Source organism: Botryllus schlosseri, chromosome 12 (genome assembly GCF_051294905.1).
Source record: "Botryllus schlosseri isolate E-star chromosome 12, Bs_hap1, whole genome shotgun sequence".
Classification (NCBI taxonomy): domain Eukaryota; kingdom Metazoa; phylum Chordata; class Ascidiacea; order Stolidobranchia; family Styelidae; genus Botryllus; species Botryllus schlosseri.
The window spans coordinates 23145018-23172092 of NC_137247.1; the positions used below are offsets into that span (position 1 = coordinate 23145018).

General features: G+C 40.9%; 2 protein-coding genes across 7 annotated transcripts in view; both read left to right on the top strand.

Annotated features, from left to right (window-relative positions):
- The window catches only part of LOC145451833 (kelch-like protein 36), a 34761-nt gene extending 16143 nt beyond the window's left edge, over positions 1-18618 (top strand). Inside the window, exons 3-6 of the mRNA XM_080330060.1 lie at positions 1577-1782; positions 4858-4972; positions 5216-5454; positions 17895-18618. Of these exons, the coding sequence (XP_080186186.1) occupies positions 1577-1782; positions 4858-4972; positions 5216-5454; positions 17895-18463 (1129 nt within the window). The 3' untranslated portion in view covers positions 18464-18618. The remainder of the gene's footprint in view (positions 1-1576; positions 1783-4857; positions 4973-5215; positions 5455-17894) is intronic.
- A 2100-nt stretch (positions 18619-20718) lies between these two features.
- Positions 20719-27075, top strand: part of LOC145452325 (uncharacterized) — a 97588-nt gene continuing 91231 nt past the window's right edge. For 2 of the 6 annotated variants that reach the window (XM_080330537.1, XM_080330534.1), the window contains exon 1: positions 21115-27016. In XM_080330537.1, the coding sequence (XP_080186663.1) occupies positions 26977-27016 (40 nt within the window). In that variant the 5' untranslated portion in view covers positions 21115-26976. The other 4 variants (XM_080330532.1, XM_080330533.1, XM_080330535.1 and 1 more) reach the window with 4 other exon arrangements.

Genomic DNA, 27075 nt, shown 5'->3' on the forward strand with positions numbered 1-27075 from the left:
TATTACGGTAACCGAGTTCAGATATAGATACGATTGTTACATCACACCTTAGGGGCGACAGGCATATTTGCCCCGGTTGCTCGGCCATTTTACGAATAGGAGAGAGTAAATCACCGTTTCTTTATTGTGCGCGGCTTTGAGAGAATAGATAGTGAAAGCTTGTTATGAGCGCTACCGGGGCAAGCCCCGGCTAGGCATTCTCAAAGCGAAAACACAGAAGAGAATTCGATTTTCGCAGAGACTTCGCTATGTATGGGCATTTGCAAGCGAAAGCACAAGAAGAACGCGGGTTTCGCTGTGATCTCGGTATGTATTGATTGCTGTGCGTCTATAGATGGTTAAATTGTTATTGAACAGAATTTTAGGTGGGGCAATGCCCCAGTTGCCCTATAGGACGAGCCGCCACTGCATATTATTATTAATTTTAGAGCGTATTAACATAAGTCTTGTTTGCAATGTTACCTAATTCGGTTCGCTCCTATCGGACGACTAAAAAAAGGTTATCAACATTCCTGTTGCCCGCGCAATGGTTCGTAATTCTCATGTGTCCCTTTGGTTGAAACAGTTGCCCACCCCTGATATAGATAAAATTAGACATTAGTTGTAAATTACAACTCAGTTGCACAGGGGCAGAAAATCGCAGTATGCGTCTTCGCGATGCAGTCAAAATTGGTGCAATTATTGGAATTATACCATGATACTGTGACAGAGCAAATGCATCGGCTGATTTTGTAAATTGTAAAAATGATGTAAATATGACCAAACGATGCTTTCCACTTGACTAAATTAAAAATATTTGTAGTGTAGCTTAGCTGTTTGGGTCGAACAAATGATTAAGAAAGACTGCAAGTCCTAATCCTTGAATACTTGATTAAGTACGTGTAGACTAGACACAGGCTATGGTCTTTGACTACTTAACTAAATTCCATTTATGACCAATGACTATTAGTAAGTAAGAGTGAGTGTGCTTGTAATCAGGATAGTGTGCAATGACAAAATTAGTAAGTTCAATCTCTTTATTAGTTGCTGACTCATACACAAGAGCTACACTTGGATTTTTTATCTACATTTTTATTATACAGGATTGGATATCTGCCATATTTGAATGATCAATACATTTCAGGATATTAGAGAGTCCATGTTATAAAAACTTGAAAAAGGAAGGATATTTAGCAAATCTTTCTTTCATGTTAATTGCATAGTGGATAATTCGAGCTGTTCCACAATGAAACAATTTAGCATGCCACCGTTAATCATATGTTTGCATATGTGTAATGGTTGTATGATAGTCATTCAACCGACAATGTGGCATATAATTTTCGAACTAAATTGGTAATAATGCTGGAGTCGGAGTCGGGAGTCGGAGTCGGTACGTTTAAAGACCCAGAAGTCGGAGTCGGTAAGTTTAAAGACTTAGGAGTCGGAGTCGGAGTCGGTATATTGAAAATGTGTGGAGTCGGAGCCGGAGTCGGTGGTAAAATTTACCGACTCCACAGCCCTGGTAGTGATTGTATACGATGACAAACATAAATATGTCTTGTCTTTCCATAGATATATAAATATCCCTTGTATTTAGGTTGCAGTATTTCCTTGAAATGTTGCCGGTCGTTCGTCTGCAGCAGGTTCCGTACTATGAATTCGAGAGTGTCTTAAAGCACATGAAGTCCGTTAGCAATGTAAACACCAAGATCTTCCGAAGAGAAGCAATAGCCTATCGCCAGGGATTCGCGAGACACAGAGCGGTGACAGGTAATCCCAATCAAGGACCACGGCTATCGCAAGGTAATGTGAGTCCAACTCAATTGTCAATATACGGTATTGTGTTTTGTGGTAATGTTCAATAGTCAATAGTCATGTCATATTCTTCAAAGGTGCATTTTATATACCTACCATTGCATGGATCATCATCCGATCTCAATTAGATTTATAATGCGTTCGTTTCAGTGAAACAAGTTCACAGATAATATTTAATGCTATACATCTATAATACTGATTCATAGGTTCCTTGACGTTATTTCCGCCGCGTGTCCATGTAAGCCAGGGCCGGCCAACCCGTGGCCCGCGAGAAGGTTTTGAGTGGCCCGCGAGGTTATATTCGAAATTACTAATATTATCAAAAATGGATTGCCCAGATTGTGAACTTGCAAAATTTGATTAGTCCGGCCGCAACACTTGGGATGTGACGACTAGAATATCAGTCTTGACGCATTGGCAAACCCATAGGCCAGTCACATTTTTGGTAGATCTTCGTTCATTACAATAAAGCAGAATATTCTGCGGTGGATTTATCAAAAGTAAATTTTTCTTCACGCTTCCCGTGTTGTCACTCGATTTCTTGCTTTTAATATTGTTAACACCTCGTGAAAATAAAAGAACGCCTAATGTACCAGATGAGTTTATCTATATTCGCAATTACGAGAGAAAGCGTCGTCCAACATGGGACCTTGCGTTTGCGCTCGCAGAAAGACCGTCGACGATGTAACCTAGGTACAAAATGATTGGCGCATGTTGGTCAAAGCTTTCAATATCGATATGTCCAGGCGCCGAGTAGTCAAGTCCTTGCGAACTGAGTCCAGCGATATGCAGCATGCCCGCAATATACTCAAGTAACAATATTATTGACCTATTGTTGACCTATAAACGTTGAAGAATTTTCTCACTTCGCGCGGATAGTGGCCAATGCAATGGTTCGTCGCTCTCATATGTCCCTTCGGCCGAAAAGGTTGGCCACCACTGATGTAAGCAGACGTCGCTTTTTGTACACCTACCCGAACTTATAGGAAGACTGATAACTACTGTGCTTCACCGGGAATTACTGATTGATATAGTATGCGTCCAGTGACGTGCGGTGAGGTTCATGGCTGGTGAGGCACGGACCCCCCCCCACACACACACACACACACACACACACACACGCACGTAAAGTAACCTACCTTATAAAGAGATTCAAAATGTGAAGAACAGTAGCGGGCATAGAGAGCATTTTCTCTGCACACTAATAGCCGTTGCAATTCCACATTATACAATACATGTAGGACTGGTCGCTATTGTGCTAAGTGAGCAAGTTTAGACGGATAATAATTACTATCTCTTCAAGTACCGGTATAAATTATTCGAAGCATAAAGCAACGACAATGCAGCCTATGCAAGTAGCTATCACATACCATAATTTAACGGAAAATAAATAACAGCTACATAAGTAAGGGAATGCATTTGCTCCGCATTACGCATTGGCCGTCGCTAATAGATAATTCCAACAAGACTGTTGTATTCCGAAGTCGATAGCGTGCTTAACTGTGCTGCGATTGTCCGATTGTTAGCGAATAGTACATGAGGCAAGTTCGTTTGTGCCTCACCTGGCCATTGTTGGTAATAAAGCCGAATGTCACATTCCCTGGCGATTTTGAAGGGGTTCCGGTGGTCTGACACTGGTAATATTTGGATTTTCGGAATCAGTATGACGATAGCATTTGATTGATACTAATTGTTATGAATTACGAGCTATTTATGATGAATTGAATTGTTCCAGGTGAGGCACGACCCGCCCGTGCCTCACCTGTGCCGCAACTCTCCTTTCGCGCTGTATTTTTTATTAATAATTATGCAAATCGATGATGTTGTGTGAAAAAATGTTCAAATTTAGTTATTTATGAACATCCATGTAAAATATCAATAATCATCGACTCATGGAGGGTTTTCATAATTTCCACTTATTCGCCCTGACGATAGGTGAGGCACTGCCTCACCTGCCTCATTGGACCGCACGTCACTGTATGCGTCATATACTCATCTGATGTCTAGGCATGTGTGTTTCGATCCCGGGTCGGAGGTTACCTACTATTACTGTGAATGCTATTACCGAGAATGGACATTACCGAGAACGGAAATTACCGAGAATGGACAATAACGAGAATGCTATTACCGGTTGCCCCCTAGATGAATAGTTGATTACGTCATGGGTCATTTTCGATCTCTTTATCCATGGTATTATCGCCAATTGAAGGTGAGAGGGGTACGTTCCACAGCTGTAACGTCAATGGATACTTCGGCGATAGCACGTTTTTTGATTATTGGTACTGATTTGATCCGATATCAGATTAATGTTTGTTACATTCTGAAGTATTTTACCTGTGGTTTTGGCACGGCAAATGTCCGCTAGCTAGAAAATTATAACGGAACAGATTTTACGATGTCATGATGCGTTTGTACTCTCGCACTAATTTTTTCGATATATTACGTCAAGTACAATAGCAATAGGTATTCAAATATTTAAAAACCGACTTTTTCGTGGAAAGCATGAATATTGCAATAGTAAATCTTATTTTGACGATATGTATGGAATTCAAGTCTACGTAGTCCTTTGAATAAAGCCTGCTTGTGAATGGGCCTACATATACCCCTATTTGATGCTGCGGCCCGTGGCCTCATCAAACCAACGAAGTTGACAAGCGAGCACATTTGAGTTTCAGACCCCTGTTGTAGAGCATGCCGACCCACTCCCCATCCATAGGTAATTGAAATACGACGCTTGTTGAGAAGCACCAAATAAAGCGTTGTGAAGCAGTTAATCAGCAAGATATTATGAAGCAGTTAAATCAGCAAGATATTATCCATATTAGGCGAAGAGCCTTTCTATGAAGAATTGGCAGACAAATTTAATTTCAATGTCTCATTTTAGACATGTTAAATAGCTAGTTTGATCTCTCCTTTTGGTCAAAATTTCATGATATCAATCGGTCATTTCATGTTATTGATCGCTTATTATTCTTGGTGTCATTTCTGAATTTTCACCGAAACAGCTAACTTCATGTGACAGATATGATCGCTCGTTCACAATCTTTATGATTGCTTCAAAAGGTGTACGAAAATTTCTCTACGTGTTGGGCGCGCCGAATGGTGAAAGGCAGTCGCTACAACGTTATGATTTCGCGACCGGGGAATGGCGGGCCGAGGAGAACATAACTGATGCAAGGTTATTTCTCATTTTCGATTGCATTGCATTGATGAAGATTTCTTTATCACGGCAGCTTCCCCGCCTATTCGATTGTGCAAATTCACACGGAACTACACGATACCGACAAGAATTCCATAGCGATTATGCGAAGTGACCTTCCCTTGCCTCTTACGGGACACAATGTATGCCGTTCGTTATCCCCATCAACATTGACAGACAGTCACAATCCCGCTAATTACAGTAACCAAATCATACTTTCAGGAAACAAGCCGCCGTTGCTGTATTCAATGGATGCGTATGGGTAGCCGGTGGGCTGACCGCTGACAACGAACCGCTCTATTCAGTGTGTGCTTATGATCCGGTCAGGCAAAGGTGGTCAATGGAAATGAATATGAATGAGAAGCGTTATGGCTTCGGTCTTGCTGCACTTGATGGAAACCTTTACGTGGTGGGAGGAAGAAATGCCTACAAAGTTCAACCTCCGAGCGGTATTTATTCAGGTGATGCTTAAAAGGATTGTAATAACGGATTATAGCATCAAGTCGCCTAACTGCTTGCATACCATGAATCGCAGGGGTCTCAAACTCAAATGCGCCCGCGGACCAATTACCCAGTTTATGATGACGACGCGGGCCACAGCATCAATAAAAGCGGTATATTCAATATCGTTCTAAGTGCGCCTTATTTCACGGGATAAAATTGTCCGACGGAAAGTGAGCCGACCCAGCACGCTGATATTACACGCGCATCGCGAATATGTGATTTACCACTATAGCAATTTACACCGGGCACTAAAAAATTGCATATGTAATTAGAAATTATGAGATATAGACACCACGCGAAAGGACAAATGCATGATGTCACCATAAAAGCTGGCGCGTTATGGTTATGCTGCCAGCGGACATAAGACGTGCCACAGCTGTAATCTAATCTTTTACAACAGGGGCGGGCAACTTCTTCAGTCGGAGGGCCGGATATATAGGAAATTTGCGAACTTGGTGGGCCGTATTACTGAATCAAAACATTATTCGCCCATTTATCCACACATACAAGGAATAAATCGTATTTAGTGAATGTATTTAAACGACAGACATGTAATTTCAAAGCCATTTCTCGCCAATAATGGCAAAGACAATTAGGCTTTGAGAACAGCATTGTAATACAGGCACCATCGTGTCTGCTTCTCTCCGATCAGTCAACACACGGTGCAATCCTTAATTAGTATTTCAAGGCGTTCGATAAGCCCGGTACCCCGAATTTACCAAGATATCAATGCATTGGGGTTTTGGGTCTGGTTTTTGTGGTGATCAAGGTGTTTGTCGACAACTATGGTCATTTACGCCAGGCCGATATTCGTCGTTTTTATTCCGTAATTGCCGACTTATAGCACGGCCGACTTCGAGGCTTTTTGTAAGACACCGCTTACGCGACTAATATGGGGAGGAGGAGTCTAGGTAAACCTCCAACACTTAAGTATAGGGTCCAGTAGGTGACGAGGTAGCGTGGTTGTTCAACTATGAGGCTTATTTTATCTCGATATTGAATTCATGCGGCCCGCGGCCTTTACGAAATTTGAAAGAGGCCACCGACCCGTTTTGAAGAGGCGACCTATGGCATAAGCGGTGTTTACAGAAGCCTAGAAGTGTGCCGTGCTACAAGTCGACGGTTGCGGAATCAAAAATAAGAAATATCGGCCTGCTGTAAATGACCATTGTAGTCGACAAACCTCATGATTACCACAAGTGACATGATTCTTGAGTACATCCTAAATGCCGATAATGCCACCCTCGCTCGCTGCGCATACATATGTAGAATGACATGCAGTCGCTAAAATTTGACGTATGTAAGCAAGGAGTGGGTAATCTCGGAAGACTGGGGCCGCGGGTCACATTATGTAAGACGGAACACTGTCCGCGGGCCGGACAAAATCCCTTCGCGTGCCGGATCCGGCCCGCGGGCCGTATGTTGCCCGCCACTGTATTACAATGTAATAATGGCTGATCTGATATCACATTTGAGCAGTGTAGTCTGATCCAGGCTATGAAGTATTCTCCTGATAAAGGATGTATGATCATATCATTTCCTGTTAAGGGGGCACTTCTGTTTAAAAATGAATTTAACAGGTGTTCACGTTTGTGGTCATGTATGATCATATCATTTCCCGTTAAGGGGGGCACTTCTGTTTAAAAATGAATTTAACAGGTGTTCACGTTTGTGGTCATAAATACCACAAGGTATATGTTAGCCTCATGATCCCTACATTGCTGGAAAGGGCAGGAAATTTCTGTTCCAAATATTGTCTTTATTTTTAAACATTGGCATTAGGCATACACCCCAAGAGGCCGCAACCTCAAAAACCTATGAAAATTTTTGTTACCCGTGCAAAAAAATCCTAAAAAGTCAACAGACTCTTAAGATATTTCTTCCAAAATTCGTGGAGTAGTATTACATACATATGTCTATAAAACTATTGACGTATTTTCAAAAATAGGTTTCCTGACAAAATTTTTGAAATTTTTAGTAGCGAAGCCTAAATTTTGACTTTTTTGCAATATCTCTTCCTCTGTAAACATCAGTCTGGACAAAATTTTGAGAAAACGCTCGATAAATTTATTATATATGCCCTGACCATCATTCTTGCCAAATTTCAGAAGAATCGGATAAGCAGGTGTGGAGCAGAAGCAATTCTTTTGCTGAAAAAGTATATTTTGAGAAAAACCCGTTCAAAAATAACACAACCACAATAACTTCGAAAAACAAAAATATGAACTCTGCTCATGACCGCAATGGTCACATTAGTCAATTTGCATCAGTCAGCCAGCCATACATGATACAATCCGAGCATTAATAGCCACCGGGCACTTAGTCAGATGTGTCTAAGGATACTCTCGAACCCGTTCAATTTCTCGCTTTGTGACAGTGGAGTTCGTTTAGATGCGGTCTTTCTTTTTCTGTCCTTTAAAACCAACGCTTTTTTGTGAAAGTGTTCACTGGTAAGTTTAAGCTTTCAATAATACATAAGAGCCACTGCATCCGATGCTTCAATTCAGTATTGCATAACGTGTTATTGGATTACAGCCTCCTAGAACGTCTGGACCAGGGGTTCTCGACCTTATTGCATTCACGGACCCCAAAGATATAGTTCAAATTCAGGATCAATCATGGAACCGTCAGCTGTCATTTGAAAATATCAGCTGTAGGGCTAGAGATGAACCGCAATGAAATGACCATTGTTGAAAATAACAATAAGAGGCAACTATTTACGTAGAAATCGTTGAGGTCATTATTATTTGAAAGTAAATTCTGCAGCTAAATATCTCGAAATCCGCTCCGTGTAGTTGTTATGAACGAGTGCGGAAAATCCGTTTCCACAATAATAGGTGGTGGCGAATGTACTAATTACACGCAACGCTTCCGACGACCAAATGCCGAAGGCAAAAAGTGCGCACTAGGTTGAGTGTTTTATGGAAAAATTGGACCAAAAACTAGATATTAACAGAATCGAGAGCACCATTGCGGAACTGGCATATGCAGACTACACGAAGGATATGATAGCTACACAAAGAATATAATTCAAATATCCGTGGTCACACTGCTGTACCCTTTCGGACTCGAAAGGTCCCCCGCCTCCAGACAAACTCGAAGGGTGATTTAAATATAATAAACCAAGTTCCAGCGTTTGCGGCTACAGTTGAATCGCTTGTACTACTCACATCGCATATCCACGGCTAACACCACATTACAACTAAGACATATACGGAGTAAAGGAATATGCTAATTTGGATCGTTGTTAGAGCCAATGTTTCAGACGTTTATAACTTTATTCAACAGGTCGATTATCGTATTTCGGCCACTTATTTTGTTTGCGAATAAAGGTGCTGCTAAAATGGAACACTATGATCCTTAAATAATGCAATATATACCATTTCGAATATACAGGCTTTATATTATAGTATTTTGTTCTAGAACAGTGGTTCCCAACCTTGGTGTCTTCATTCCCCACTTCAGATTTATTCCGAGCCTCATTCCCCACCAGGACCGTAACAGCACTTCGTCAGCTCCTCACCCAAAAATCGTTAGTCTTGGGCTCCTCACAGGGTGATAACCCAACTTTTAGGGGGATTCGCCCCCAGAACTCCCCAGACCCCTGAGCCAGTACGCTTTACCCCCTTACTTATCAGCTACGTTGGGTCTACTGTTTGGTGCGTCGCTTTATTTCGATTAAACGCGCGAGGCGCGAAAAAATTATATAATTCATATTTGAATCGGTCAATATGATCGGGATGATCGGGAACTGCATATGTTTTGCTATCAATTCTTTATCCCCTCTCTTCTCACGTAATCAGATTTACCGGTAGAGCTGAGTGAGGTGTGTTGGAAAAGGTAAGACCCCCAAAGAAGTAATAAACATCTTCGGGCTGACCTGTTGGTATAATGACTTCGTTACATTATGCTATTTCGTGACCTCCTATATCTGCTATGTCAAACGATATGGAAATCGCCAAAACTAAAAGGCACACACGATTTCAAATTGGTATTGCTTTACTGGCTAATAATTTTTCCCTTCGGGATGGCATTTGTCCTGTGGGGTTCAGATCGCCAGGACAGGAACAATCGGCGCCAGCCATTTAGCCGCCTATGGACAATTAAACATATATGTGTATTGTATATATATCGAAGTTTTCGGTCACCACAAGGGCATTCCTTCTCGGCCAAGCTCTTCTCGCTGCTGATCGTTCTGGCACACTTCTCGGAGTCGCATGTTACATGGCCTATAACTTTATAGGTCTTGGGGCTTCGTGGCGCAGTAATGGCCGACACCGAAGTCTTCATTTCTTTAAATTCTACGTCTTTTCGTGGGGGAAGGGTGCCCAATGATCGAGATATTCAGCAATATTAAAACGCCCAGCGCGAAAAATTTTTGAAAAAGTGGCATCAATTTCCAAAAAAAACCGCTATAATTTATGTTAATTCACGAAATAATTTTGGGCCCTTTCGAGCTCGCCCCCCAATTGGGGGGTTTGGGGTGCGGAAGTTACGGTCCTGTTCCCCACTACCCAACACTTTTGTCATCATAGCAGCTATTTGCTGGTTTGACTACGCAAGACACACAACCACACCAGTACGCAAGACAATCGCCTATAACTGCAACACAAAACGTATTGTGAACCGATACCAGTAACGATCGAAATTTCGCGAAAGCGTTATTTCACGTCAAACAAGTCGTGCTGGATGCGTTTGTGACGCTATGATTGGCCATCCAGAGTAAAAATGAGGTTTTGTGAACAACACGCAATATAATTTTCGATAAATACATTCCAGAGCAGTTAACTGGTAACGGTAATTGCGCATGTGTCTCCGTGAATATGTACAGGTACACTGTCCTGTATATAATTTTGAACAAATGCGTCTATTCACCACCAGAAACCATTGAATTCCCCACCGTTTGGGAACCACTGGTCTAGAACAAGTGTATGGATTAGGACAAGGGGTGGCAACTTTCGACCCGTGACGGGATTTTGAGCGGCACGCAAAGAGTTTCTACCCGAATGTGAAATTCTAATCTGAAATTATTGAACAATTTTATGCGTCACAGAATGAATGAAAGTTTGCCAACCCATTGCCTACAAGTAGACCATGACCAACCCGAGAAGAATGGTCATGAAGAAATGTTCCCTCTAAGCTGCGCACTTGCGCAAATGCGGTGTGCTCACACGGTCTCTGAGCACAGAAAATCTAAGTTGCGCACAAAAAATCCGAAAAATGACCTTTTCTTACTCGTCAGGCACTGTTGTACAAGGTTCTGCGCAGTGAGTTGGTGAGTGTGCTCCCACTCGTCAAAACCTAGCGGGAACATTGGTCATGAAACTACTTGTTAGGTTCGGATCTACACTCTGCATACATCTGCGAGCAAACATTTTCGACCATGAACATTGAACATTAACAAGATAAGGCTGCGTTCCAATGAAACTGATGTTCACGTGCAGTCTTTAGCAAGGGTTTCTACATCCGACATGCAGCCAGAGTTCAGAGAACGTGTTGACAACTTTGATCGACCACAGATTTACCCCTTTGATTGACCCCAATAACTCGACAGCTATTAAAGTACGCCTACATTAGGATATAATATAGTCAAAATACTGTTTTCGGTCTCTATGCTTTAAACTTCAAGTTTGCAATAAATACGAAGGTGGATAATTACGTGGATGATGCACCGATTCTGTAATCCGACCAGCGAAGTATTTCAATTTTCCATATCAGGCCCTCCGACCGTAGAAGTTGCCCGCCCCTGGATTAGGACTATTAGGAGGTGACATTTTGGAATCATCCGACTGGTCCGGCCCGCGAACCATCTGAAGGTTAAAATCCGGCCCGTGGCCCAAGTTGAGTTTGACACCTCTGATCTATAGCAGCTCATCCGGAAGTTATTCTGCAGTAGCGGTTATGCATATCCCAGAAGAAAATGGATTTTTGCGAACAAATTTTATCCGAAACCACAGCAAAACATATCTAAACAGTCAATATCTTTGTATTAGTAGGCTATTGGCAACTTGGAAATTAATACGAGTATGGTTTAATTTCATCTCAGACAACCATTCTCTTTATGTGAAGTATGAAGTTTTAGCTGTTAGGAAGCGAAACTGTCTCGTGATTTCTCTAATTAAAAATAATACAGATTAGGTTATTAACCATTTTGCAAGTTTTTGAGTTCGCTGACCCCAAGGGGTCGATCAAAATTGTCAATATCATCGATCTCGCATGAATTTTTCATGCTCTTTCTGTCCACATGATCAGAATCACCAACATAACTAATGTATCCGTAAGTGAAGAGTAAATACCTATATTTATAAGCCTACATTTGTTCATGCCTCGCAGTTTCACGCGCGTTCGATTAAAGCAGGAGCGGACAAAATACGGCCCACGACGGGATTTAGTCCGTCCCGCGGACATTTCCGTCTTACATTATAATCTGGTTCGCAGCCCCAGTCTGACGAGTCCTCACTACTTGCTTAAACATCAGATTTTAGTGACTATGCCATTATATAAGTGTTTGCGCAGCGTGCGAGAGTAGAGCTTACGTGTAAGAAGCGAGAAAACTTGCATTATCGGAATTTACCATGTACTTAACCCTAATGAATTGATATCTTGGTAAATTTGGGGTACCCGGCTTATCGAACACCTTGAAATCCTGATTAGGGATTGCGCCATAGTGTCCTATGGTGTGGACATAGTGTCCTATATGCCATATAGGACACTATGGTGTGGATATAAGCAAATGTCTCGTCAGACTTTCAATTTGGCTAAAAGCAATTTGACGAGCATTAAATTTGATGAAAATTGGTATCAATCGAAAGCTACCACGGTACTGATCGCGAATATATAAATTTTATTCTGCTCGTGGCCGGGGGACCACCGAAATCAGCCTCGAATGTTGCATTGTAACGGAGTTTGGGATTATGACGCAACCGTACCGTCTGAGCACTGTCAGCAGCTCATGAGCAAGTGTGCACGAGGGGAAGAGTGTAATTGATCAATCGGTTACGCAACAATGGCCAATACGTTTGCGGTTTGCGCTGCTCTCACTTGCTCCCTGACGGCATGGTTGCGTCACTATACCAAACTCCGTTACAATGCAACATTCGAGGGTGATTTTGAGGGGTTCCAGGGCCACGAGCACACAAAAATTTATATTTTCGCAATCCGTACCGAGGTAGCTTTTGATTGATACCCGTTTTATCAAATTTCACGCTCGGCAAGCCGGTCACTGTAGGGCACTATGATTGCACCGTGTGTTAATTGATCAGTGAGAAGCAGACATGGCGGCGCCTGTGTGACAATGCTGTTCTCAAATCTACATTGTCTTCGTCATTATCGTCGAGAAATGGCTTTGAAGTGACATTGCTGTCGTCAAAATACATTCATTAAATTATATTTATTCCTTATATACGTGGATAAATGTGCAAATAATGTATCGATTCAGCAATTCGGCCCGTCAAGTGCTTAATTTTGCTATATCCGGCCCGCCGACTGGAGAAGTTGTCCGCCCCTGGATTAAAGCGACATATTGTTAAAATTTACTGTGTCGAAGCCAGGGCTGTGGAGTCTGAGTTGGAGTCGGTGGAGTTTCGCTGAATTGATTTCTGTTTTAAAGGCAACCCTACTTGTATGGATGGCACAACACAACTATTACAATCAAAATCACGATATATTTAGGATTATTGCCGCAGTTGGAAGTTTCAGCACAAATTGAACTTATTTTGAGTTCAAGAGACATCATTTCTCTCGGGCGGGTTCGCGCCCCCTACAGAAGCTTTCATGTCCCCAGTTTCAGTACCACTGCTCCATTGCGACAAGTTGCAACGAATACGTTCGTCACTCAAGAATCAACTTATAATTTGATGCGTTGTTTCTCTAATTAATAAATAAGCGTTAATATTCTTGCATTTTAGAATTGAGATATGAAACTCTAATATACTTCGCGGACCGGTAGAAAACTTGCCACGGACCGGCGGTTGCGAACCATTGCCATTAGTCACTGTTATTCGTAACGATGTTGATAAAATTGAACATCATTTGCAAATTGCAATTCAGTTGCAAAGAGGAAGAAAATCGCAATCATTTTCGCGATGCGGTCACTAATTGATGCAATTTTTGTAATTATAGCATGATACTGTGCCAGAGCAAATACCTCGTCTGGTTCTGTTTAATCGTAAAACTGATGTAAATATAACATAATGCTGCTTCCCACTTTGACAAAATTAAAAATATTTGTAGTGTAGCTCAGCTGCTTTGGTCGAACAAATGACGAAGAAAGACTGCCAGTCCTAGTCCTTGAATACTTGACCAAGTGCATGTAGACTAGACATATGCTATTTGACTATTTCCTAAATTTCGTTTCTGGTTAATGTTTATTAGTAGTGAGACTGTGTGCGTGTGCTTATAATCAGTATATTGTGTAATGAAAAAATTAGTAAGTTACATCTCTGTATTGGTTGATGACTCGTACATGTCAACATTTTTATTATCCAGGATTGGATATATGTCGTTTTCGAATGATTCATACATATTATTTGGGTATAATAGAGTCCATGTTATAAAAACCTATATGAAAAAAGGACATTTAGAAATGCATTCGTCCATGTTAATTGCATAGGGAATAATTCGATCTGTGCCACAATGAAACAATTTAGCATGCCACCGTTAATCCTATGTTTGCATATGTTTAATGGTTTTGTGATAGTCATTTGGCTGTCAATGTGGCATATAGTTTTCGAAGTGAATTGGTTGTATTCAAAACAAACGGGGTTTTAAAACACTTTGTTTAAAACACTACACAGGCCTTCTTAAAAATAAACTAAATTGTGGTCTTTTCAAGTTGTTGAAGTATGCCATAATTGTGTAAATACTTTTCGAAAAACATGTTGCCTGTAGAAAATTACCACCCGATTTAGCAGGCGTATATCGATATGGGATGACTGGAACACTCGATATAGTCGGTTCGACAGTTATAGTACAGGTATTTCGTCAAAGGAGGTATATTAACCCTATATTTTCAATTGTCAATGTCAATCCATTTTGACGTCACAATTGAATATTTGACATGCCTTTAGAAAAACAATAAAAAAAAACGATAAAAAACATTTTTTAAATTATGACCTCGTTTTAAACATGTTTGGTTTTAATTGATTTTTGTTTAAATGCAAGCTTACATACATACACTGTTGGAGTCGAAGTCGGAGTTCTCTTAAGAAAATAATCGGATTCGGATTCGGTACGTTTAAAGACTCAGGAGTCGGAGTTGGAGTCGGTATATTGAAAATGTGTGGAGCCAGAGTCGGAGTTAGAGTCGTTGGTAAAATATGCCGACTCCACAGCCCTGGTTGAAGCCGATGTCGTTTTTTTCGTGAACTCGAGTGACGAGTGTCGCTAATCGACATATATTGGAATCGATCACACATACCAGACTCGGGGGGAAACTCCGGGTAAAACTCCTCCGTAAGGCGCACCAGACATGGGGTGATTACTTCATGAATGTAATCGATTGCGATTACGATTACTTCTGAATGACGCAATTACGATTACGATTACAGCAAAATCAGGAAGTAGTCGATTACGATTACGATTACACTGGAAAAGTAATCACGATTACTCACGATTACATTTATTTTGCATCTTAGAAGTTATATTGGAAGACAATATATGGATTGGGCTGAAAAGGCCTAATGAGATTACAAACCTCCTTTAAAAAGATGCGTCATTTGCTTGTTACGTCATAATGTGTACATAGTGCCCATTTTTATAGTAGACGATATATCGCACCCAACGATTTGCATTCTTGCCAGGTCCATGACTGCCGCACCCCCAATTTCCCAATTGGGTAGGGAGCGAGCTCGAAGGGGACTCAAAAGTATTTCGTAAGCCAACATAAATTATAGAGTATTTTCGAGAGATTTAATTACCTTGAAAATTATTTTTTTTCAAGTTGTAAAATTATGCCATATATGTATAAATGCTTTCGAAAAAACATGTTGTATGAGAAAACGGACAATTGCCACCCGATTTAGCCGACATACATCGATATAGTCGGTTCAACAGTTACATTAAAGATATTTCGTCAAAGGAGCTATATTTACCCTATAATTTCAATTGCCAATGTCAAACCACATTCGTGACGTCATTGCTTAAAAAAGAAGGAATAACAAACATGTTCTAAACAAGGGCCATCTTTTAAATGTTTGCTTTAAATAGATTTTTGTTTTAAAAGCAACCCTGATTTATAGTAATAGGCATTTAGGTTCCAGTCAATACCGTGCCACGACACACCAAAAGACATATGCAGTTTCGACCAACTCGCGACTTCCCGAAGTGTGCTACTAAAGAAAGACCTTAGCCGAAACTTAGGGTATGTGCCCATTGTCAATAGCCGCGCTGGGTGGGCGTGACTAATAGTATGGTCCTTCCAATCTGAGCCCACAATGCAAATGCCACTCCCGGACACTCACGGAGCATTAAAGACATGACAATTTGTGTGTACATCTCACGTAAGTTTTTTCTTGTAATCTGCTACGTCTGGGATACAACAATATCTTTTGATTATATAACAGACCGGAGGCCATGAATTAACGACATACCCTGAAGTGATTATAACAAGATACCAGACGCAAATCTGACCATCGGGGGCAGAGAGAGGATTAAAAATTAGTAATAATATAATGCAATTATCAATGTTTTTGACGACGTTCAGTCTTCAACTTGAAAAAATCACTCTAAGATGGTCAAAGTCCAACGTTTGGACTGGGGGACAAATTGCTGTTTTGGTTCTGATTCTAGCTATATCCCACGCTAACATGATATAGAAGCTTATGGCTATGACGGTAGGTCCCTATGTTGAGTAAAGAATAGTGTAATAACGATTGGCGCCCGTTTCGAGTAAAGTCATATGAGAATAAGATGAAGAGAGCATAAAACTCTGTCTTCAACTAAAGACAGATAATGTACTGCAAGCTGCCGTTACGAGAAACGGCAAAAACGGCTCGGTTATGATATATATCAGCAGCTGTTGATGTATAATGCTTCGTTTTATTTGACATAGGCCTACTGCTCGCCAATCAGCAACGGTCAAACCGCGTTTAGCTAAGCATAACCAAACATCAAATCGCAAAGTGGTAATTAATTAATTATCCTGCTTCGAGGTACTATGGCGTGTGGAACGTGTTCCTAAGCTGATAAACAGCATGGCGGGTGTTCTTACAATCACACTAATGTACGTACAGTCGTACATCGAATATCTATGTACTGTGGATACTTCTCACGCAATGACTAGCAAAGCTATAGGCTACTTCTGACGTAATAATGAGCAATGTCATTTGAAAATCAGACGTTTGTGCTATCACGTAACTGGTATAACTTCTCTTCCTTGTTCACGAATATTCAGTTCATTTCATAGTCCTTGTACAAATAAAAAGTAATCGGTATTTCACAAAGAAATCGATTAGATATGGGAAGTAGTCGATTACGATTACTTCGGAATTTTTTCGAATGTAATCGATTGCGATTACGATTACTTGAAAATGCTGTAATCGTCGTAATCGATTACGATTACTAATCGCGATTACCCCATGTCTGAGGCGCACCCGACATTACTTTACTCCAGGGGTCGCATTTCTACCGCGCGGTGCTCAGATTGCTATGACTGGACTATTCGGTGCCGGCCATCTTGCTGCCCGGACATATCAATATGGAAGGTTTCGGCCAATAGGCGGCGGTAATTTTGTGCCACAGTTTTATCGGCGTTGATATTTTCAGTAGTGTACTTCCGCAGATGTTGGCCAATCCTTCATACGTCTTGCTGTGTCCTGAGGCGGAAGTAGCTTTTCCTGAATGTCGATTATGACTAAACATCCCGCGGGTTCCACACCCGTAGACTAAAGCACCCAAACGGCCTTGAGCGATACCCTCATTATTGCGAATAGAGATAGACCATTTCATGTAAAATTATTCGAGAGTACCTGTAGGCCGAGAATAAAATCAAGGAAAGGAATGACACTAAATTGCGCGAAGTTCGAACACAGTTTTCAAGTTGAAATACTCTGCCTACTTTACTTCTGTGGATGTACAAAATTATTTTGGGCCGCATTAGACTTTCAACTTGGTTTGGTAATAAGATGCCTGAACATTTTCTGTATTCAACATCGTCCATGATGTAAATACCTAGGCGAAAAAATAGGCGTGTAGTAGACGTAATACGTGAAATATTCGATTATGGTTATTTGAATATGCTGTTAAACTTCGTAACCGATTACGAGTATAAATCAGGATGACCTGATATCTGGTTCGAAATATCGGTGCATCGCGAGATTTGGTTACATTCTGGTGGCTAGTGGTGCCAAGTAGTCCCAAGTAGTCCATAAAATAAATATCTATATTGTTTCGGGCACAGATCCAGAAAACTTGAAGACAGTGGGAATTTACGACGGGTCGGCGTGGACAACTGGCGTATCAATGAATAAAGGGAGATATGCTTTGGAGGTAGTTGTGGCGTGTGGTCGTCTCTATGCTGCAGGCGGCTGGGGCACGTCGGCAAGTTCAAGTCTTAAATCATTAGAGTATTATCACCCAGAAACATCCTGCTGGACTCTTGTCCTAACCGACATGAGACATGTGCGAAAAAACTTCAGAATTGCGGCAATGGACGATCTAATTTACGTCGTCGGAGGAGATCGAAATCATAGCATTGACGAGTTCAACGCTTTTTATCAACGGTGGATTCCTCGTAGATTTCGTTTGTTCGCCTTACGTTCAATTCGCGATGGGTTCGCCGCGGCAGCATCAGACGGGCTGGTATATGTGCTTGCAGGTTTACACCACGATCTTGAGACGAAGTCGTTTGAATATGTTAATCCAGTAACGGGAGCAAGTGGTAATCTCCCAGAATCTCCGGAGGCGCCCGGGGGCGATGCAAAAGCTGTAGTAGTCACGTTTCCTATGCATATTCCCGTTCCTTCATAACAAGCTTAATAGAAATCTGTGCATTTTCTGATATACCGTCTGGAAAGTGAACTAATGTGTTTTTGTACTGCCGTATCAATATGAATTAATGTGTTGCCTTTTCGTGGTTCGTTATTGTTAGCATCGATTAAATGACGCAGTAGTGCCAAATGTTATGACTTAGTCTCCTGATTTTCCTGGTAGACCGTAAAAGTTTTCATGGTGTTACGCACACTCCTAGTACAGCACTCGCTGCATGCTTGGCCCGATGTCCAATCTGCCTTTCCTGAATGCTGATGTATTGTAGGATGTCTTCACACTCGGTGACACTGACCAGTTATTTGACACAATATTTTTACTTTCATCAAGTATCTATAAACTATTTTGGCTAAGAGTAGAACTACTGCTATCAAGGGCTATACTTATTGGAAGTATTCGCAGGCGCATATCTTCGGGATCGAAACTGCACTCAGTAGCCCCCCTACAAAGAAAAAAACGATGGTATTGCCACCCATAGGTTGATAAACCGAACTCTCGATCGGTTATTTGTTTTTGCCGCTGCTTATCACCGAGAGTTGTTGAACGGTTTAGAGCAGGGGCGGCCACCCTGCAGCCCGCGGGGTAATTCTCGAAATTAGTTAAAATAGCAAAAAATAAATTATTAGAACCTAATAACCAAGGTTTGAATCACCTGACCGCAAAATTTGGGATTTTGATGACTAACATCAGCTCCGGCGCCTTGGCAACGATTACTGTTGCCGTACAGGAGAATTGCGTAGCCATACGCGCCATAGATCTTTGTAATATGAAATATCAAAAACTCTTGTAACAAAGCTGATAATGATGGTGTTCGATATTCGCGTGTTAATTGGTCGAAATGGCCGGCTCTGTTATATAAAAGAATGAATTTTTCATTCATATTTGCTAAGCAGCGAATTTCCTATTGTTCAGTTCGAATATTTGAAGCTCTCATACCGTTGGTTAATATGAAAAGCGTAGTTTTTCAGTACATTACTATCACGGTTTATATTTTGTAAGTTATCAATGCTCTTGCCGGACACTTGAAACCGTAAACAAACGGGTCACATAGCCCGCGGGATGCCAGTTTGACACTCCTATTGTGGACCATCGTTAAGTGAGAATCGCATGCTAAAAATCGAAGATAGTTAGAATTCGCGTTCGTGTCTTGTTCTACTGTTGATTATGTGATATGAAATGTGTCTGATTCGGTCACAACTCTGGTAGGTGTGATGCGTTGGTATCAATCATCGAAGTATTTTCCAAAATGTCACACTGCGTCGATAATTCATGCAGCCTCAATGCAAAACAGTGTGACGCGAAACGTATTCCGGAAGTCTTGTCAATACGCCACTGATTGAACTTTGATCAGCTCAAGTATGAGTCGCAGTTTTCTGACCAAATGTGCGTGACATAGCAGACGCTCTCAGTAGCCATGACCTTAGTTGTAGATTTACTACAGAAATTGCGACTGGTGTACGGAGATCTCTGCTTCATTGGTAATTTCTTAATGAAGTTTGCTGTATCAACGGAATAACTGTAAATGCGACAAACAAGAGAAAAACGTATACTTGCCTCATAAATCCTTACGGGTAATTGTTACAAAGCAATTTATAAACTAGTAACATTAAGTGAATTCGCTATATGACTATAGGGTTGGCAATAGTTGATTTCCCATTTTCCAAGGTTCTGTGTTGAAAAAGACAATCAGTTGGGTAAATGTAATCAGAAAAGATTGTTGAAGGAGGATTTTTATCGGGTTTCGTAGATATGACTAAACATAATATTACAGTAGAATTTCCTAATTTTCAAATATCTGTGACACTTCCTTGTACACGATATACACATTACACAATTTCGTGTGCTTCTAAATAATTGTGTCTTCTCGCCTTGAATTATCGTGACATGCACTAAATGTGATGGTAGCAGTACACAATGCCGCGATATGTGCTTGTTCACATTATTGGAGCATTCGCACTAATAATGCGGATATGACATACACACGTATAGGCCTATGTATTGTGAATTACCGTTCACTAATGCACCAATATTTTTGGAATAAGTCATAACTTCTAATTGTCGATACTACGTTGAGTTGCTTGAACTAATCGATTATAGCATAACACAACTGAATCATAATAAACAGTAATTGAGGACGGAGAGAGTTACAAACCAGCAGCTAGTGGAATTGAATTTTATATTTCTCTTTACGCTACATGGCAGATTCATTTAGTACTAAATTATTTTATTGCATTTGACAGTGACAGGAGAATGCTTCAATCAAAATCATAGGTAATATTAACTTTGCATTCGTATTCTATCTCAAGTACCAACCACGGTCGACTTCACGTAGCCCACGTTAAATAGAGTTACGTCAGCAATGATATGGCGCAGAAACCACGTCACATACGATCACGACTACTGCTTCTTCGTTATGCTGCAACCATTGCAACATGTTCAAGCTCAGTAGACTGTCTCAAACTCCTATGGTGTTTCAGCGGGAAATAGAGCGACATACCAGTCATACAGGAAATTATTTCGGTAAATATGACGCAAGAATGTTTTTCAGCAATTGTGCTTCTCAGAAATGTGATCGGGAATCCCTGGCATACGGCAAGCTCCCGTTAGCTCAAGGTTGGTTGTGGATGTTATATGATAAATAGTCATATGATTAGACCAAGTAATGAGAGTATTGATATTTGAGCAAGATATTCGAACTGGTGTATTCACGGTGACATGTAGCGGAAGCTAGACGAATAGTAAATTGCTTCGTCAGGGAATTGTCACGCTAATCTTTTTATGTAATGTTCTAGTTTAAAGCACATTATATATAGTTTGAGAATTGTGTAGTGTTTGAAATTTGAGGCAGATTTCCACGAGACATAGCTTTGGTGGAATAAACTTGCCTAAATGGTTATTAACTCGATTATGGTGATGAAATTCCAGTCATTTGCCGTTTGGAGATATATATTTAGGTGTGTGTGATCCATATGCACAATTATTGGCATCTTTTGGCAGGGGAGTAATACGGTCGACTCCGCTTCATTAGGACATTTTGGTTCCGTTCACTCTTGGGCCGAATTAGGCACAGAAGCGGCATTGTTGAGTTGATATAAAAATCATTTTTTCGCTTCATTGTCCTATACGTGAAGGCACACAACGCATTGAAAATACGGTACTGCTTGGTAAAAAATTAATTTGAGCTGCGCTATACAGCATTAATTCCCACAGATCGAATAAAACGCACAGCAAATATTCCTTCATGGTGGAGTATTTTCGATACCAAACTATTGAACGAATATTAATTACCGTATTACTGTGAAACGCACGTAGGCTATATAGGGCGCAAATAGAGTACATTCTGATATATCTACCATAATTTCGTTTAGTTTAGAGGGTGCTTTTTCTGCTAAACTTTTCTGTATCAATTTTTTCCACAATATGCACTCAATTTTACCTAATTAAAAGTGCCTATGAAGCTGGCTCGGCTCTATACGAGTTGATTGTCAATTGATACTACATGAATCATCACTTTTTCACTATGATCACTCATCTTGTTTTAAAACGCACGAAGTGCTGTTTATTGTGCCATAACCTAACGATAGAAATTGGCATCCTGTCTCCGAATTGAGCGAAGAATGGTGCAAATAAACTAAAGTTTCGCAAATGCAATGTTTACTTTTGCTCCGGTCCTGAGCATTTTGGATGAATAAAGCTGTTCTCCGGGTTATCCGGTGTCTATATTAAGCGGAGTCGTCTGTACATTATATGAGATTCGCTATGCACAAATCTGGGGTATAATGAATGATCGGCGGTATATGATATGCTGTTTAATGATTATGACATTTGTAATATTTTTATACGGAGCCAAACCTAGTGTCACGATATGTAGTATTACGTCGGTATTCAATGCGGCAAAATAAATCGCGACGTTGCATTTCCCGGTTGAAAATGTCTGACACATAATATCTCTATTTCTGGGGTAAAGACGGGCAATCTGGACTGTAATATAGGCCTGTCGAGAATACAAAAGTGGTAAAATGTGGAGCCATTTGTACTGCAGTATCAAGTTGAAGTCGTGGAAGTCAATAATAAATCAGTTACAATCAGTTACACACAAGTTTTTGCGAAATTGCATGGCAGGCCAAAGTGGCCATATGTAATGAGGCAGACCACCTGATACCTACCTCTGGTGAACGCGAGTTTCTCGCTACTGTACATGCTCTAGACCAGTGGTTCCCAACCTTTTTCGACTCACCGCCCCCCTTTGAAGCTCCACACCGATCATCGCCCCCCAAATATTGGGAACCTAAAAACAGCACTTCGTCAGCCTCTCCCCCCCCACGAAAAAAAACGTTGGTCTGTGGCCCCATAGGGCGATAAACCAAACCCCATACCCCCCCTCAGACAGTGGGCGTTTTGTCGCTACATATCAGCTATACCCTATTTCATGTACTGTTAGGTGAGTCACCGTATTTCGCCTAAACTCGCGAAGCGCGACAAATTTATATAATTCATGTTTGAATCGGTCAATATCGTCAATGTTGTATGTTCGAAAAGGTAGGACCCGTAAATAGTAATTAAACATCTTCGGGCGGAATCGTTGTTATATTGACTTCTTTACATGATGCTATTTCGTGACCTCCTATATCTGCTATGCCAGAAGATATGGAAATCGTCAAAACGTACCAAACTAAAAGACGCACATGATTTCATATTGGTATTTCTTTACTGGCAAATAATTTTTTCCTTGCGGGATGGCATTTGTCCTGTAGGGTTAATGTCGCCAGGACAGGAACATTCGACGCCAGCCATTGAGGCGCCTATAGACAATTAAACATATATGTATATATCGAAGTTTTCGGTAAGCACAAGGGCATTCCTTTTCGGCCAAGGTCTTCTCGCTGCTGATCGTCTGGTACACTTCTCGGAGTCGCATGTTACATGGCCTCTAACTTCATATGTCTTGGTGCGTCGTGTTGCAGTAATGGCCGACGCCGAAGTATCCCATTTCCATAAATCATGCGTATTTTGTTGGGTGACGGGGCCCCTAACATCAAGATACATGAAAATATTAAATCGCGCGCAGCGCGGAATTTTTTTGATAAAGTCGCATGAATTTCTAAAAAATTACTCTATCATTCATATTAATTCACGAAATAATTTTGGGCTTCCTTCGGTTCCGGGCCCCCCACCCCCAATTGGGGGGTTTGGGGTGCGGTAGTTATGGTCCCGACTCCAATAAAGCCGTTTTAACGCGCCATCGCCCCCTCTATCGCCCCCTTCGTTGTTTTCGCCCCCTTCGTCCGTTTTCGCCCCCTTCGTTATTTTCGCCCCCCAGACCGCCAAATCGCCCCCTGGAGGGTGATATCGCCCACGTTGGGAACCACTGCTCTAGACTAAAGCAAATTACAAACCACACGACCGGTCGTCTTATTTATGCAATACTTAACGGCGCAACGACTTTAATATCAGCATACCGGTGCGACAACTCCCGTTACTGAAGTTAGCTTTCAGCTGCATGCGAGAACTTTTATTACTAGATGTTGTACGCGTACAGGAACAAAAGAAACGTAGCGATGCTCACCGCAGGTCTGCCATGGTGAAGTGTCATAACGCAGACCGTGGGACTTGCCTAAAGCGGGGAACACGCCGTAACGAACTAGTATTACAGTAATGAAAAACCCAAAACTAATTAATGCTGCATATTATATTCAGATGTGCGGTTCAATGACATTGGCATTGTGCGCAATTCTTTGTGAATGGATAGAGAGTGTGACATTAATAATTTTCTACAACAATTGCAAGGTGTACAATAAACAATTAGCATACAATAAATGATCCATTTTTAACATCCCGCTACTATAACGACTTCGAGCAGTGGTTCCTAACCTTTTTTTCCCGCAGCGCCCATTTTCGAAAATTGCACAAGTCTGACGGCGTCCCCCCTATATTTTAAGGGAGGTAGTAAAAACAGGTGGTAAGAGATCGGATTCTGGTCGGTCTTTTCGAGTTAGGACTACTCTATTGGAAATAGCGTAAATCGCACCCGAGCACCACTCGACTAATTAGCACTGTAATAATTGTACGTGTTATATTCGGGATCAAATCAAGGTTGTTATAACAACCATCGCGTACAGGCCCATGAGTTTCGTTTTATTGCCTTCTGTGACTAGTAAGTCAACATAGATAGTGATAGAGATCTTTGCTCACATATAGAGTGTAGTACTGCACCCAGTTGTCACCTTTCACATGAATGTATTTCAAACAAAGCAACCCACCTTATCTAACGTTCATGTGATGTTGCGGGTCAGGGCAATAGACAGTAGCCTATAGTATCATCCTCTATCTATGATTCGATGAAGAAATATTCAGAAAATTTAATATTGTAGCTCTCAAATACAAATATATTCAGTTAATCCTTTTGACCAAAAGGCTTCAAGGAATCTTTAGGTACAGTGGGGCTCTCACTCTCAAAAATGTTACAATGCCTCTTTCTTCGATTTCGACACGCTGTGCGCTGCAGGATAAAATACATAGTACTAAACATTTTGTGAAAAATAACCCGAGGTAGCGTGACGGGAGCATTTCAACGGGTAATTGACGATCTAAAAGTACGAACAATTACCTTTAACTGAATTATAATATACCACTGCAATCATAAAAAACATGTTGCAAACATTTCCGGCACATATTTCGCACACATTGTATGTCAGTGTATGTTTCATCAGTCACCACACTGTAAAAAAATAACGTCGATTTACCGCGATATGTTTGAAAGCACGGTAGCCAGACATTTCGTGGCGATGTACCATTACCGTTAGTCAATGTAAATTTAACTTGCACTCGTCAGGTAATCTCACTTTACACGCCAGACTGTAATGCTACAGTCACCCACGGTATATCCGATCTACATGTTCTGCTGTACATTTGCGACCGAGACTGTAATTTTACCGCCTACCTACTTACATATGCATACCAGCTTGTAAATTCACGTACATCCATACCTATCGCAAAGCAACGCGATGCTAAGATATCGAAAGTTTTTTCACACTTCCAAAGTAGCATTGGAACAAACTGTATATTCATTCATGATTCACGATGAAATGGTTATCGATGGAAATGTATTGCTGCTGGATCTCTAATTCTTCTTTAGGATACATGCAGTAACCAGTAACACGAGTGGTCTCAAGAAAAGGTGAATAAATTCCACCACCGGTCAAACTTTCAATTGTTTCTTTTTCTCGTCCTTATTCCTTCTGTGTAACTAGTATCTTGCAGTACCACTAAAAAGAATTCATGCGTAAGTCGTTACATTAAACAAAGTTCCTAACCTAGACATGACATACAGACTAAGACAAATAGGCTAACAAAAATATAACATGTTTTGAAGTACCGGTACTGGTACATTGTGTGATGACGGCTCCTCCTTTTACACGATTTAGCAGAGATTCATGACTTACTTTATCTAATGTATTGAAGCAAAAGGTTCCTCATTAGAGGTGGCATGTGTGACAAACCATAGATCACTAATAACCTACGGATAGATACGCAACACCCGTCGTCACGCTTGCTTGCCCGGAGCGAATTACTGCTCAGCAATATGAACGCACAATAATTGCTAATCCCATAGCTGACGACCCGCACGCTCAAATTCAATAAAGTTGATCTTAAGTGAAAGCTACTGTCGAACTGATTCCGAAAATATACGTTAAAATCTAATCAGGGCAATGAAACCCCTTGAAATACACCTCAAAGTCTAAAAATCGGCATTGTTCCAAACAATTGCATCGACTTAGCACAATGACCATAACAATGGCTCTTGCGTGGTTGCGATAATTCGTTGTAAAATTTACAGACATTTCCCAGTAAATCTACCAGATTTTTTACAGTGCAGGAATGTGTTTTTAGACCCACAGGGCGTAAACCAATGATTCACTTGAGCAACAATTTTAACGGTCAGTAATATTTTTGGACAAGTAGCACTTGCGCCAAATAGTTGATTGACCGAAGCTCTGCAATTCTTGTTAAAGGATTGGCTAAGGTGCCAGAGGGCATTTTACATTTGCCAGTCTATCGGTCTCATTTCTCTCCTATGACGGCTGCAAAATTAATTTTGCATTACAAAATTATGCAAGTCCGTTTATGCCCTCATCCTTTTTCGGTAAGGTGCCTATATAGTTTGGTTGAACCAATAAATTCAGTATGTAGATAGCAATGATATTCGAAATATTGACATTTTCTCTGTTATTTAGATATATAAATCCCTCGTAACATTGTTCATTTACTCCACCCTAGTGCTACATATGCATTTGTGTGAGATGGTATTGCGATCGATTTTGGTTGAGGTGACCGTTACGAATAGCGAGTTAATACATTGATAAGTCGTATCTGACCTATATACCCAAAATGTATAGCTCTTGACTTAAGATCATCATAAATAAGCAGAGCACGACAAATATCGTCTGCGTAAAATTAAAACCTCAAGCAGCATATTCTGGGATTCGCAATCTGAAATGAATGAAGAAGCCGCCCACAGTGCAACACAAGGACGAAGTACGTAGCGTGATCTCTTTCCTCATTGATACGACTTGCCAAGAAAGCTTACTGCTGTT